Below are 16187 nucleotides of genomic sequence, written 5' to 3'. Positions count from 1 at the left end.
TCTAAACCCTCTGTTTACATCTAGCCTTGGAAGATAAAAAACTAATTGGGGAGAGTTTAATTTTTCTTTTTCTCAGCCTTTCAGTACAGTGACTCTAACACAGAAAGGCTCCCTCTTAAAATTCCCATGATTTAATCACAGAATATGATGAGATGGAAAAGAGCCATAAGGATCATCCAGTCCCATGGAAGTTATGAAACTTTACAGCACCAAAAAAAAAAATTAATTACTAGAACTAAGAAAACAGAGAATGTGCATAAACTAATGGGCTAAGGAGCCATCTGCTTACACAAAATTGAAGTGTTGTTTTGTCCAAAAATCTTGGACACACAATTAGGCTAAAATCTAGTGACACTGTCTACAGACACTTCATGTTTTAAAAACTTCAAAGATCAAAGTAAGAAATTCTTTTTTCACTATTATCCCACATCTAGATAAGCTAAATTTTTACATAATGAGCACGTAAAGCCACTGTGAGAAGTATGACACGTGATCCACACATTAGTTTATAGGAGGCTGTAAGGTAAAACTTCTAAGCATTCAAACTCTGATTACCACCTAACACTATGCATTACTTCTTATTCCACAGAGGCACTAGGTAAAAAAAACAACAAAAACAGTCCAAATCAATAGACTATTATACTTTATTGTCAATAGGAAATTCACCCTAGCATGTTAAGGAATCCCAAATCATTTAATGCTGAATTGAGAGTCCAAGAAGCAAAGTATGCTTCATTTTTCTGACAGATGATCAGCTCAGAACTAGACCGATGCAAATTGTCAGAATTGTGCAGGAAAATGCTTTCTGTTTTGGAACCATTTGGTGGCTACTGAGATGAATTCATTCTATAAGGCAACTATACTCACATCAGCTATAAACAAAGCATTCCCAAAATTAAACATAATAGTTATGGTAATATTGGTAAGATGTTAGTGAGATTATAAAAATATGTATTTAAAAAGACATGTTTGGAGTTCTTCCATCTCTTAGCATCACTTTTTTGAACCCAAAGAATACAGTGGTTGATAAACATAGTTTATACACAGTTGATAACAACTGTGCCCTCTGTGCTTTCACTTGGGGCCTAAAATGAATTATGTCACTTTACTGACCAACATTCTAATTTTTTAACTTACTGTACCTGTCTGCAATACCGTCTCAGGATCAACTGATGGAAGGAAGTTCAAATCTATTGATCTTTGAAAAAAATAACAAACACATTATTAAAATTTGTATTATAATAACACTAAAAACTTCAGCTAAGGCTAGAACTACCTAATGGTCTTAAAAGACTAAGTTTTTTTCTCACTTAGTAAAGTCCTCACTTTTTCAACTCACTGAATCAAAACACACATGGAGGTGCATGTAATCAATTGAATGAGCATCCCCCTACACACATACTCAGATATGTTGTAGTCCACATTATAAAGGTTTAAAATTTCTTTACACATTTCAAGGTGTTTAAGGTGAATAATTTTTTCAGTATTTTTCTGGAATTCAAATGAACTTTTATAATCCAAAAGCATTGATTTCAAAAAGTGAATCATGTACCTCTCTCTCTCTTGTTGAGTTCCTTTATCACTTCCATTGTTAATTAGAGCAAGCTCATCCAGTAAAGATGTTGATTCTTTAGTGAACTTTTCAAATACCTAAATAAGAGGAAGGTTTTAGTTCAAGAAATAAAAATTTAATTTAGCTGTATTGAAGGCATCAAGGAAAATTTATCCAGTAGTTCCATTAGTATAGTTCAATCTCTATACAGAGTAATTATCTCCCACCATTCAGATGGCAGGGTGGAAACAACAGAAAAGAAAGTTTTGTTCAGGGAACACTTAAGAGCACTCAGTAAATATTACACTGAATATAATGAATACTGAAAACAAATTGAGATATCTGCAATACCTGTAAGATCTTATGGCCATATTTATTCTATATCTTCATTTAAGCCTTTAATAATGCTAGAGAATCAAGGCATGTTACACAACTACCAGATAGCTCACTTGGAAGGATTTAAATGATTTTGTAAAGATTCCAGCTTCTAATCACTATTAAAATGGACCATATTGTAATAAGTAACTAAAATAAAAGAAAAATGTATTGTATTACATTATATAGAAAGATTATATAGAATAATATATCCTCATCAGTTCCATTGAACTCAGGGGCTTCTGATCTCAGATAACACCTGTACAGCCAAGACACTGCATACTGTTCAGACAATTCCTCTGTACCTGACATCTGAGAGTTGGTTTTGCTTTTTAACAGAACTGAGCACGATTGGGTGCTTTACATGGCATGCACAGGAACATTCACAGGTCTTTTTTCTGTCATAAATTATAATAACTTATTATTATAACAAATCAGTAGCTTGCCAATGAACTTTCTTTAACTTATCTAGGACTACATAAAATTTCAAGGGAAAGCAGGTGCAGCTGCAACACACCTGGAGATCCTAGATGGAGACACACATTTGAAGAACAGATTATAAAGGAAGGGAAGACAGTGTCAACAAAGATTAAATATTGTTTTGAAAATTCTATTTAAATAACTGAAAAGCAAGTATCAGTGAAGAAAAGATGAAGAAAATTCTGGAGAGCTATGTACACCAACAGTTGCTTAAACAATTTGTGCTGATTAATAATTAAAGGATGTAGCTGCTCCTAGATGTTTACTGCTTCTCAGTCTACTGGGGAAACTGCTGACAAAGGTTTTGATGTAGGACAGTCTAAAACAACAGGAACAAAGACCTAATGGTTAACCCAGGAGAATCTGCAGAGTTCTAGTATTTTCTCTTTGTTTTGGTCTTCGCCTACAGCAGCCAGTTTCCCTTTATAGCAACTATAGCACAGACTCAGGCTCTTCTAGAATTAGTGTTACTACAAGAGCTTCATTAAGGAACTGGTTGCTCAACAAATAGATGACATTAGCTTTATCATCCCTTGAGTAACAGCAGTGTTCCTTATCACAACACTATTCATGTAAATGAACCGCAAGACCACACACCACTATTTCTTACATGCTTTGTAGTTCCTACACAAATAAAAATTTCAGGGCTCAAGAAGGAGACATTAAAAACCCCTGAACCCGAAAAAGAAGATAACTAACCAGCCTCTTATTCAACCAATCCATGTGATCATAGGTGAGAGTTCCTCCAAAATCTTCTGTTAGTTGGCATGGTTCTATATATCGTGTCAGCTTGTTAGCAGATACTAAAATAACCTGCAACGATAAAATAGGTCATTTGTAGGTAATGCTCATATTTTCCTTCAGTATCTGAGAAGTGTGCCTAGAGATACTGTGCAGATCTTTCTGTCACTCACATTTTACTGCTAAATGTTTAATGAAATGTGGCTGTTTGCAATTAATGTGGGCCTAAACTAGAGGTAATTCTGACATGCAGTGTATACCTCATGCATAATCCTGAACGAGCATCATCTCTACCACCTCCTCTGTTTACAGTGGGAAAAAGAAAGGTGTTCTCTGGATATCTGTTTTCCTGCTGGGAACTGATGCTCTGTGATTAAGTCATATACTACACAATCTATATCTGGTGAATATTCTAGCAGGCTATCATACTGCAAAGCACTCAGTATTTTTACCACTCCAGCAATGCATTCAGTCCCAGAGGTGAGCTTGTGCCATAAAAGTTAAGTGCCTGCATTTACTGTGAAAATATGCTCAGCAAAAGTTGGATCAATCATACTCTTTCCATGAGTAGTCAAAAATTCAAATCTTAGTATGCTTAAAAGCCTGAGTCATTCACCTAGGAGACAAATCTAGATCATCAGTTACATCAGGGCATACAGGAAAACACAGGTCCACTGCTAGGTGGAAAAACTAAATTCTTGCTTCCATTTCTGCATTCTAGAGGCTCCTGAATGAGCCTCTCTCATATAAGCCTAAACCAAAAACTGGCAGTACAGTTTGCTTTAATGAATGATGTGCTAAGCCTGGAATAACTCCTGTGGGAAAAAAGCCCCAAGAACAATCTCTCCATGGAAGCAGGCATATTGGAATATAAAGCCAGAAACAAAAGAAAAAAAGGAAAGAAAATTTCCATAACCCATCAAATCATTCACATACTCTTGTAGGGCACAAGAATATGTGGAAAGAGCTAACTAGAGAGAGACCTCTATTCCAGCTCAATTTCCCTGCAGATACTGAATCTAAAGAATTCAGAGTAGCTCCAAACAAACGGTCTATTATTGCAGAGGAAAACCTTTCAGCAACATCCAAATATACACTATTGTCCTGTACTCCTGATGGTACATGGCTGCTGTAAATGGAATTGGCTAGTAGTTTCTTTAAGTAATGCCAGTAACCAGCCCAAACCCCAGAGGATTCTACATCCAAGAAAGAAGAAAAAAAAAAGCCTTTGTTTTTCCTTCTTTTGGCACACTTTACAGTTTAGGTGATTTTTAACATTTATCTCTATGAGTTCACTAAAAAAAAGAAAACTAATTTTGGTATAGGAATTAAAACAAAAAACAAACAGGGCAGCTGGTTCTCATTACTGAAATTCAAGTTCTGAAAAGATCCAAATAGCCTGAAAAAATAGATGGACTGCACATATTTCAGATTATTTTTAACTGAGCTCTTTCAAGAAGGAGAGTGGACAAGGGACAGCCATCACAAACTTCTGCTAGGGAGATGACTTTTAAAATAAAAAAATTCTGAAAGAGCAAAGCCTGCACAAAAAAATATTATAGCCATATGAAAAAATAATCTTCTGACAAAAAATTAACACCCACAAAAGTGATTTGGTCAAAACCCAAATTTTCTACATCTTATTAGAAAATCTTAGAGAAATAAAAACTTCCACCTCATTAATAAACCTTGTTGTAACTTAAAGCATTACTCCCAAACCCATTAATTCTCTAAGTTTCTGACTTAAAAACCACTTCTTTCTTAAACTGTTTATTGACTGTTCACTGGGCTAGCTGCTAAAATCCTGTCTGAACTTTTCACAATATAAAAAAAAAATATGAATTTTTGACTAAGTTGTGGCAGAAATGAAGGTTCCTGAACAGAATTTAACTCTTGCTCTAAACCTGAACTAGTGGCAATGCTAACCTAACATCCTCTATATGCTTTAAATTACTAAACTAGCTTTGATATTTTCTAGGTGTCAAAAGTGAAATTCGCCCCTCTGAAGCTTCAGAAATAATGTTTTAATCAGCTATTACAGATTAATAGTCCATAAGTACACCAAAGAAGAAAACAATGTTGAAAAATGCAATGTGCACAGTGAGAAGACACTTCTCTTTTACAGATATGAATTCTACTTCAAGCTCAACAAACTTCTGCTGTCAGGTTCCCACTATGTTTCAAAATCCAAACAGAGTAATTATCTTTGACCTTTTGTGAAAACAGATGCCAAAGTACCACACCCTAGAAAAAACTGTCCCTTATGAATTAGTGTTTCATCCTTGAATTTCACCCTTCAATGTATTTCCACAGGTAAAGATAAGGTAATTTACAGCTGTAAAAACAGAAATAACTCCATTATTGCAATTGAAACGATTTTTTGCTTTCCTTGTTTTTCCAAGTCAAACGATATTGATTCCAGAAAAAGGGGGGAAAAAAAGCAGCTTTCATAATCCAAAGTAAAAGCCTTTGGACAGCAGATTATAACTGGATATTAAAATGAAGAGCTTAAATTTCCCAAGGGAGAAACAAATAGATCTGGACAGATGGTAAAAAACACACACAAAAACAAGTATAAATTATTGAATCCTTTAATCTTTGCTTCCCTTCCCACTTGATCCACCCACTTCTGACAACAGGGACAGCTAATAAGCGGACAGTCATTGCAGGTTTCCAACATGTCCTGTTTGCTACTGACCAGGGTCATGGAATCATCATCTGCACTCTGCTCTTTTTAAAAGCTGGAAGAGTGGTAGCAGCTCTCATCCTTGCTCTACACAGTAAACTTTATCTGTACAATATTGGCCTGCTAAATCCTTGTGAAAGCCTTTAAAGAAATAACTCAGAACAGTGGTTTGGGAAGAGTAGCGCTGTAGTAGTGCTGTATTTTTTAATAAAATTAAAACATCCTTTGTAAAAGCTGTCAAGCAAAAGAAGAAAGACAAAAAGACTGCTAAGTCTCATGCCTTAAGTGCAAAATTCTATTTCTCCAGAGTGAAAATACATAATTTTGACCCATGCAACATGTATCTTCTGTAATAAAAAACCTTTAAATACTGTTTGCAGTAAGCTGACCTCTCTATACCATTTGCTGCTTCCTGCAATTTTCATTGATCATATATCTACAAGGAGATAGAGGCAGAAGTCAAGATGACAGAGCAATTCTAGATATTCAAGAGGACATGTAAAAGCACCCCCCAATGTTAAATACATCTTTCTGAACTTACTTCCTCTCTTAAGGGAAGAAACGAAAAAGCTCTTTAATACAAATGTCACAGAGTCAAGCCCAGGAGCTACTTGAGAACCAGATGCTGTAAAACTTCAGTAACAAGTATCTTTTTTCTGAAGTGTGTAATATCAGAGCAGCCACACTACTGAATCTGAAAAGGAGCAGATACTTTCCAAAAGAGAACAAAATACACATGTCCCTTGAGATTATAAAATTTAAGAAAGTGTAATCTAAATATGATCATCATTGCCACAGAGCAGTACAGCAAAGGCTACCTCTTCCTGAGGAGAATAATTCTGTTTCAATCCATTTTTTGAAATACTATCTGATTAAATGCTGATTAGCATTGCGTATTCTTTAATATGGAACACTAATCTAAACAAAGATCATTTTCTTTAACATTACACCAAGAAACACAAGTTAAATATTTATCTGGCCATTGCCATAGAAATCTGTCATACTAGAAACCCAAGAGCAGTTGGCAGAACCTAGATAAACACAAGATTAACTCCACTCTGAGGAACTGCCTCCTTCACTCGTGGTTTTATCCACTCACCTTACCTTCCAGGGCTCACAGTAATTAGCACACATATGAACAGATGCCTACCTATGAATACAGATGTAGTTAAATAAACATTTTGACTGGAACTCCTATATGCCTTTTTAGGAAAGTCCATGGAAGCTACAAATTCTGGTGCCTCAGTCTTAAAACACTGAACTGAAAATGGACAAAAATGAGGTACTTCCTACAAAGTGCTATTGATTCTTTATTCTGTGGAGCAATACTCTGCTCATTAGCATCATTCTTAAAGGGTAAATTAGAGATTTGAGATTTTCCAGTGCAGGTGCAGATGCTGCAGCTAAATTATCATAAGAAATTTCTGACGCTCTGTACTAGAGAGTTAGAGCTGTCAGCTGCTACAGTAGAAGTGTGAAGCATTTAGAACTACTCAGACTTTGGACTTCAGGACTATAAAAATTCTTATGCTATACGCTCTAATTTTTTCAACTAATTCATAGTAGTTTACCACCCAGTTTTTTCCTTGGAAAAGAACAGCAAGCACATCCTCTTCTTTCCTGCTCCTGACAAACTGATTTTGAAAGTACTACTCTAATAACTAAATCAGGCTCAGAGATTATTTTTCCTCTAAGTTCCTTAAATGAACGGCATGTGCAAAATAGCCCCACCAATCTATAGGCAATTCTGCGTTGTGTACAAATTTGTACATTTCTCCTATTTTTATGGCAAATTATTTCTTCTAGTTATGCTCGTTGTTCTCTTAAGAAAAGCTCATGCTCAAATAAAACACACTACATCTAAGAGTGATTTGTTTCTCATCACTATGTAGAGTACATTAATAAAAAAGCAAAAAGCACCACCTCCCAACTCTTTCTAAAACACAGCAATTTTATACTCAAATCCTGTTCTTCAGTATTTACAAACATTAACAATATGAAATATTACAGTGTCTTATGCAACATTTCAGCTGAAAACAGCTTTATAACAATTAAGACAACTCTTATTAAGCAGGGCACAGGACCAAATAAAACTGCTTCAATTAACACATTAACTGGCTGCTAATAAGGGAGGAATGAAGTTACAGAAGAAAGCTCTGCTGGAGGACAAATGGGAATTGTCCTGAGGCAGGTCCAAAACCAACACTAATACTAACCAGAAATAAAGATATGAACTTTTACTCAGCTGAATCAGCCCACCTCTTTGTACTTATCCACCCAGTACTGTTTGATCTCAGTTCCCACATTTACTTTCAGTGCTTTGCAACTCATCATCACCACATCTCACTCTGAAGCAGAGGATCTCTGCCTTTGAACAGAAAGGAAGACACTGTGATTAATTGCTTCATATGGTAATATTAAGCAAGGTATTAAGAACACATCAGGTAGTAGGAAATAGGAGGTAGATGTGATGCCCCATTAGAAACCACAGTTACACAGCATTTACTTCAAATAAAATGAGATTACACCCAAGTGAATAAAAAGATTTCATATTTTAATTAAAATTTTTAGTTCATAATTATTTTGCTGGTGCAAAACCAAACCTGAATTTTCCTAGCAGTTACACAAATCTACCCCGTGATCCAAAACATGAGTTGGGTGTTGTTTGTTTTTACTGCCAGTAATTCAAAATTATGCAGCTGTAGATTTGTGCATGAGTTGGAGCCTTCCACAGCCTTATCAGTGCTCTGCACTCGTATTTGGAATAGAGAAAAGACATACTCCTGTCCCTGACACAAATATTTGGAGCCCAGAGGAGGTGGGTCATTTTTACTGAAACAGTTTTCCTGACTACAACCAAGTAACAGAAACCAAAAGGTTTCATTACATAATTCCAGCAGTCTATGCCAACATGATTACTAGTACAGAACATGTTTTATAAAATTACTAAGATTACTAAATTAAAGGATTATCATTTAATGACAGTTAGCCAAACCTTAAAGTGAAACAAAAAATCCTTTTATTATCATAGTAATGTAAAGTTATCCCTGCTTTGTTGATATATTTTCTGTAGGCCTTCTGCTTATTTGTCTAAAAATGCATTCTAGCTGAGTCATGTTAAAGAAAAACCCAGGAAGAATCTTCTAGGTCTAACTTTCAAACTAGCAACACCATGATACATACACTAACAACTGCTGTATCACATACTGTTATATCACGACTTCAAAGACTTCCTGAACTTACCCAATAACTTGATTTACAGGATTGTAGCTGGGAAAAGAGAGCCTAAATCACACAGTAAAGACTTCTATAGAGGGGCTCTGCCTTTCTTACTGCTACTTTTTGGGCTCTGGCATTTTACCTTATGTTGTGAAAGATCTGTGTGAAACTGAATATTGCATACTTAAGTCACTTTCTAACGAGCAGCTCTCAAATCATATTTTTGAGTACAGACAGTCAGTTCAGAGGCTTTTCAACTTCTCATCTTGGATGTGGCTCCAAACAACATGCTTGTTTATAAAAGTGGGCACCACCACACTCATGTTTTTGATTAAAGACATCGTGACTGGGCTGCATGTTACATGCCTGTTGTAGTTCAAACAAGATTAGCTTAAAAAAATGAGTGGAAAGTTTGATGACACAGATATTTTCTTAAAAAACAGGGAAAACTGAGGTTTCCATTAACCTCCCAGACAGAAATAACAAGGGAATTGCTAATATTAGCTTGTAGTCTCTTGTACACACTCTGCCTCTGTCAGCTTGTATTTGGCAAGGGATCTATAACCATTCCTGATGTCAAAGAACTCACAAAATGAGAGAAGATGCATGCAATATCAACAAGATACTTGTCAGAATGGTTACAGCTGTTAGAGTGACACCATACACCATGTATCTCAACAGCCTATTAGAGAAATCATGAAAAATTTCACACTAAATCCTGTACAAGAGTTTCTTACTCAAAACACACACAATATGTATAAAATAGCTTTATTTTCTTGCTAAGCAAAGAATTAAATGCCACACATTTCTAAGATAGGGATATTAAATGAATAAAGTCTCATTAAAAATGGAAAAAGTTAAAAAGCCACAGTGGTTTGTTAAGGTTATCCACAAAGCATCTGGAATATAGCTACTTCGAAGACACTTTAGTTGTCATCCAATTATACCAATATTTCAGGAACAGTATTTTTGAGTGAAGTTGACAAAAGCTCAACATACCTCAAAGCCAAGTCTATCTTTCTCTTTCCAAAAGCAGAAATGTGTAACCTTCTTATCCCAAAATTCATCTGGCTTTACTACACAAACAAGTGACACCTCAGCTGGAACAACGTTCTGTAGAACAAAGAAAAAAATAAGTAAAACATTCAAGATTAAACCTTCATTTTCCATAGAACCGAATTCCACTTAGATTTCATCAGCTATACAAGAATGTAAAAATTGCAGACAGTAATTGAAGTCTACTTCATCTACATCACATATTTGCTCCATCCTGCTTTGTAACATTGCACAAGATTTCACAGCAAACTGTGTCAAAACTGAAAAGAAAATATAACCTCTTTACTCCCAGTCATAAGGACAAACCATTAGTCTATGCTGTGTTAGTACAGAAAAATTAACTATTGCCTAGATTTAATTTTATTTATGGTATTTCATTAAAAAGAAGAAATGATGAAAACAAAGGTTTCCACCAATGTTATCTTCTATGTAGAAGGAAACTTCTATGTAGGAATCATAAAGTTAGAAAAAAATTGTATATTTGTTATGAGATCACATGTCAAGATCTTATCCTAAACTTTAGTACATATTACTTAGACTAAAATGAAAAGGTTGAATATTGACATTTCAACACATTAATTCATTAAAATACTAATAGGAAGGCATTTCTAAATTACTAAATTTCAGTAATTTAATCTACTAAATTGATTTTATGATGTCCCACTGAACATAGCTCACCCTAAACTCATCAGCTAGAAAAAAAGTTAAATAATCAGAGTAGTGATATAAAGGTGACACAATCCATGGGATTTCTCTTTAAATACCTAATTTTATTCATAAAAATTGAATTCAAAAGAAGTTAAAGAAATCAGCAACAAAAAATTCCATTCTTGCACCATTTTAATGAACATGCAAAAATTATTTAAAAGTAGACAATATTTTGAACACAGAAGTGTTTTTGAGAACTACACATGATGGAGCAGACAGAAATCTCATGTGATCAGTACAAGTGATCAATTAACATAGGAAAAACTTTATTGCTTCCTTCTCAAACTTAAGACATAGATGTGCAACCCATGTTTCTGCAGGCTTTGCAGAGGCAGGATGAGTGCTGCCAGGAAGCCAGAGAAATAAGGGTGTGGGCAAAGAGCTGACCATCCCCACTGGCTGCAGTTCCCACTGATCCTCACAACCACACAGTGGCTGAAGCAAAACCCAGTCAAGATCATGATCTGAACCCAAGGGACTGTAACTCTATTAACAGCAAAATCATCTTAGTCAAGAACAGGTGAAAGACACCTTGGCACAGACTTCAAAACCCAGAAGCAACAATGACCCAGCAGGATGAAAAAAAAAGGAATTATTCGTATATGACACACTTTCCGAGGCTTCACCTAAGTCTGTGAGGAAAACTGCTCTGATAAAGAGGAACCATCTGTGCAGTAAGGAAGGTATTCTAGTATTCAACTATTCTAATGTGTTAGAAATGCTGTATCTCGTATTTTCTTTGACCACCGAGACCAGAAAATAATCTGTTCAGCAGAAATAAGATTCTGCTTGTAAGCCCACAGTTCTGAAGAGTTTAAATATATTTTTTTTAGAATTTTTTTTATTGGAAATTGTCGTTTTTCTTCTTCTCCTACTTTTTGAAGTACACAGAACATAATTTGTGATTGGAACTATGATCCACAACTAAGTCAACTATTACCTATTGCAGAGCAAACCAGGTAGTACAGCATATACTGCATCAAAACCTGCTCAGCTGCAATCTGTGTGAACTGCAGCCCTGGCACATTCCCACTACTCATAGTTGGTGATGCCAGGAGCATATTTCTGTAATTTTTTAACTAAAAATCCATTTCAGAAAAAGGTCTACAACTCTGTGTTCTAAGCACATAAAGAATTTGTTTCCCACTTGAGTGAGCTGTAACATCTGCTTTTCAGAATTTCTTTCTGCTGCACAGAACTTGTCACAGAACCACATTTTAAGGAAATGACTCTCTAAAATAACATAGCCATTGGTTCACATCCATAAAATTGACCAGTCAACTATGAATGTATAAATATTTATTTACCTGGAGCATTAACACAACTGTCTTTACCACGTTCCACTGAGATTTTCTGCCATCCACTATCACAGTGAATCCTCGAGCTTTACACTTCTCACTGAAAGAAAAAAAACACTTAGAAAAACATAAAATTCATTCCAACAAGTGTCATAACAGCTTTGGATTTCAAGCCTCCTGTAAAATACAACTACACAGCTTTTTTCCTTATAGAAACATGGTCTTATAAACCTTAAGTTTATAACCTTCTAATTTTAATGCTCCAGCATATTATTAGATACTAAAAATTACAATTTTTCAGTAGCACTGAAGTAACATAATACAAGTTTTTCTTTAAACTGTAGCAATTCTGACAAGGTCTTATAACCATTAACTTGACAAAATCCTCAGAAAAGAGATCAATTTACAGTGTCATAAGGAAGGCAAAGGATGTCAGTTTTCACAACCAGAAGAGGTCTTGCAAGTGAGCCCATGGTTTAATATTAGTTACCACACTGGATATCATGTCCCAGGTTGAAATTCTTGTGTTGGCAAAGTTATAAGCAAATAAAATCCATGACATTTATGTGAGGTAGGAAAGCATTATGTAATCTTTCCAAATCTGCAATTACAAAACAAAGCTACTTCTGTGATCTCCTTAGCTTACAAAAAACAAGGCATGCAACAGTAAGCATTATGTTTCACAACAAAAAATGAACTTATTTATTTTATGCTTAAGCTGAGCTTTGTCAGGCATGGGTGGAAGACAAATTCATCTTGGAGTAAAAAAAAAAAAAAAAGAGGGATAAATGGCACTTTACTAGCCTGTTTAGGAAAAATTAATCAAACTTGGCTGTTTGAACAGTCCATGAATGCTTTTGTTTTTAAGGAACCTCTAAGATCACACACATTATTTTTCTAGAAGCAGTCTGAACATTCAGGCTTCATGAGTTCAATTTGCAATCAAAACCTACTCAAAAGGCACAATACTATTGCTTTTAAGAATAAGGTGAAGAGTGTTACTACAGCATCTTGAGTCATGACTTCCTTAGGCTCACTGGAACTGAGCAGTATCAGCATCTGCTCCTCTACTACTAACCTTATCAAAAACCCCAAGACCCAACAAAATACCAATACTAACCAATCAAATTCAGAAGTGACCTACCACTTCTAAAAAGTTTAGCCAATGCAAATGTTTGTATCCAAGTTAAAATAAAAAGTAAAAAGTTTGGTGATTTGAGCCACAATAGAGAGAATACAACAAAGGAAGCAAACTAGTATGAACAGACAACATCATAATAACGTTGCCACTTTTATTCTTCTTCAGTTCTGAACAGACCTTTTCAGAATCCAAAAATTTTAAATACCATCAAAGAAAGGCATAACAGTAGACGTCAACACTAGGAATAAGTTGTCTGAAATTTTAGAATGGCTTTACACACATATTCCAAAGAAATTCTAACCAAGGCACTTTAAGCAGTTATGCCTCTCAATTTTTGGACACAGACAGCAATCCACACAAGACTGCAGATCTCAAACCAGCTGTAGTAACATTGTACACCACACACAACTGAATTAAAAGTCAAATATATTACGTTACCTTACACATAGAACTTGGGGAAAAAGGTAACGTTAATGTTGCTTGGACAGCTATCTGGTTTTGGGGCAATATCCCTCCTCTAAGCCTTATTTTTGCCAAATAGTATCCAGGCAAGTCTTTCCAGAACAAAAAGAGAAGTGCTTAGGTCAGAGTTTGCATTTCCCACTGAAAAACAACATGCAAACCAGAGCGCCAATGATTTTTCCATACTGCCACCCTAGAAGAGAGGTAATTTTTTCCACAACTGGCACAGAGCATTAAATGTGGGAACACTGACTTCACTTTCAAACAGATTTCCCAGTTTCTGTTGAGTACAAAGAGCACTTTGGTTGAGCTTTTAGACAGTTATTGTTACACTAATGTATGTAAAGACATACATCAGGATGAGACCGTGGAATAATTAATGCTTACTAGAACAAGAATGCCTGCATCTGTTCCATGAATATGGCCAAGTCCTTAAGTCAATGACATGACCTGTGTGGATGACCATTTGGTGTTTCATCACTTTACAAAAGATAACAAGCTGTTTGAAAAACTCTAAAACTTACACAACTAAAATGTTGTGCAGTATACTCATATACCTACTGAAGTTTTACTTTTAAATAATTTGCATTTATTCTTTGCTTCTCTCTCATCGATCAGGATTTTTTAAAGTCTTATTTACAAAAAAAAACCCAAGTTTGGATCCTTTAACTGTGTTTTATAAACATTTATAGATTACAATATGCCAAGTACACTGGATATCTTTAGTTATGCCATTGTAGCTCTGCTTCCAGAAGAGAAATTTGAAAAGATACAAAAGCAAACATTTATCTATAAGCTGGCATTGGTACATGCACAGAACTTGAACAACAATAATTTATTTTATAGCAAGCTGTGGATCACAGGATACTCAAGTTGTCAGACAGCACATTTAAACAGTACCACAAGCTGCTCACTAACTCAGGTAAGACTGTATTTTTAAACTTACTGCACTTTTAAACTGAAGCCTTACAAGCTACAAAGCCTAGGCACGTAGCACAGAAAGGGTAATGGGCAATGCTGCCCTTGCAAGCTTTGGAATTTGATTGGGATGGCTCATTAATTTACTTAGCAATTTAAGTGCACTGTCATTAAAAAGAAATTATGAAAAAAGCTATTCCAAGAAAGGAGAACATAAGGACATAAAAGGACACAGACAAGCCTCAGTACATATCGCTTAGCTTATTGGGATGTGTGCTTCTAACTCAGTCAGACAGTATCACATTCTAAACAAATATTTATGTAAAATTAATTTGGTAAAGAAGAGCAAATAAAATTAAAAACAATAGAAAAATTCTTTCTACAACCAGGAGAAAAAACCCAGCTCTGAACAGAATGCCTTCCAAATCACCTTGGTATACTTAGAAGATAGTCTAGTGTGACACTCAGCTCATCCATACTCGTCTGTTCAAGGCATAATGGAATCGTCAGAATGAGGCCACTTCTTCTGTCCTTCCCTCCTGTTTCAGAAAGAAAAAGTAATTACAAAATTAATATGATGAGGTTCAAGCTGAAGAAATACTTTGCAATTAAGTCGTCTCAAACTTCATCATAAAAACAATCTTGATAAGAATTCTCCCCATCCATGAGGTGCATGCAAGATAATGAACAAACACTATTTATACAACATATGTTAGAATCTTAATTGCAACAGGCTTTTTTCCTGTTTCTAAAGCTGTGCAAACTCTCTAAATTTGAAGTTTTAAAGATCCACTGATACAAAGATATTTTCCACATTTTTGTAAAGGACCTACTGCTTTGAGTAGTCCACTGCAGTAGTTGTGTTCCCCTCCTTTCCTCTCTTTTGTGAGAGAATTGTTGCTGGAAAACAGCCTCAAACTTTTTAATAACTGTATTTCTAAACCGATGAATTGAAGAATGGTGCTGTATGAGAAAGGACAAATGGACAGATGCTTCCAGCAGAAACAATCTAAAGCAGTTATTTACAGACTGTCCACCCCTCTGTTTCTGAATGGTGGAAAGCCTGAAAATTGGAGTGAGGAAGCAGAGAAAAAGGAAAAATGCTTGGATTTAAACAGCATTTGCTGAACTGACTAAACAAAACACAACTTAAATCCCAGAAATACAATCTCCTGACATTTCACAGAAAGACCACAATAATTATCTAAATTATTACTTCATGACAAGTCATCTTGTGTAACAGCTGACAGGTTTTTCCCCCAGCTTATAAACACTGCTAAGGAAAGCAACTGAGAGCATCACAAAAGAAAAAAGAAGAAAAAAATATTTCTTTCAGTTCATTTTGCACCAAAGTTGTTGTTCAAGGCTTTTTGTTGACTTAGGAGCTTGCCTTTTCTTCAATGCTACATGTAATGACTTATCAACATGAAAGCTACACCAGCAATAGATTTCCATTGGAAACCACCGTTTTGCTTCCAGAAATCAACAGGCAGGATCAACATTATTTGTACCAATTTAACTCAAAAAAGGCAGCAGAATTCAGCACAAACA

The 16187-nt window shown here is 35.3% G+C and overlaps 1 protein-coding gene across 2 annotated transcripts in view; it reads right to left on the bottom strand.

The window, feature by feature from the left end:
- The window catches only part of SESTD1 (SEC14 and spectrin domain containing 1), a 49784-nt gene that overhangs the window by 19746 nt on the left and 13851 nt on the right, over positions 1 to 16187 (bottom strand). For both annotated transcript variants that reach the window (XM_015635158.3, XM_015635157.3), the window contains exons 5-10: positions 15067 to 15175; positions 12125 to 12215; positions 10053 to 10166; positions 3107 to 3220; positions 1553 to 1650; positions 1143 to 1198 (exon numbers count right to left, since the gene is read on the bottom strand). In XM_015635158.3, coding sequence (XP_015490644.1) covers positions 1143 to 1198; positions 1553 to 1650; positions 3107 to 3220; positions 10053 to 10166; positions 12125 to 12215; positions 15067 to 15175 — 582 coding nt within the window. The remainder of the gene's footprint in view (positions 1 to 1142; positions 1199 to 1552; positions 1651 to 3106; positions 3221 to 10052; positions 10167 to 12124; positions 12216 to 15066; positions 15176 to 16187) is intronic.

This window comes from Parus major, chromosome 7 (assembly GCF_001522545.3).
Source record: "Parus major isolate Abel chromosome 7, Parus_major1.1, whole genome shotgun sequence".
NCBI classification, from domain to species: domain Eukaryota; kingdom Metazoa; phylum Chordata; class Aves; order Passeriformes; family Paridae; genus Parus; species Parus major.
The sequence above is the reverse complement of the archived record's forward strand: the minus strand, read 5'-3'. Positions and strand labels throughout refer to the sequence as shown.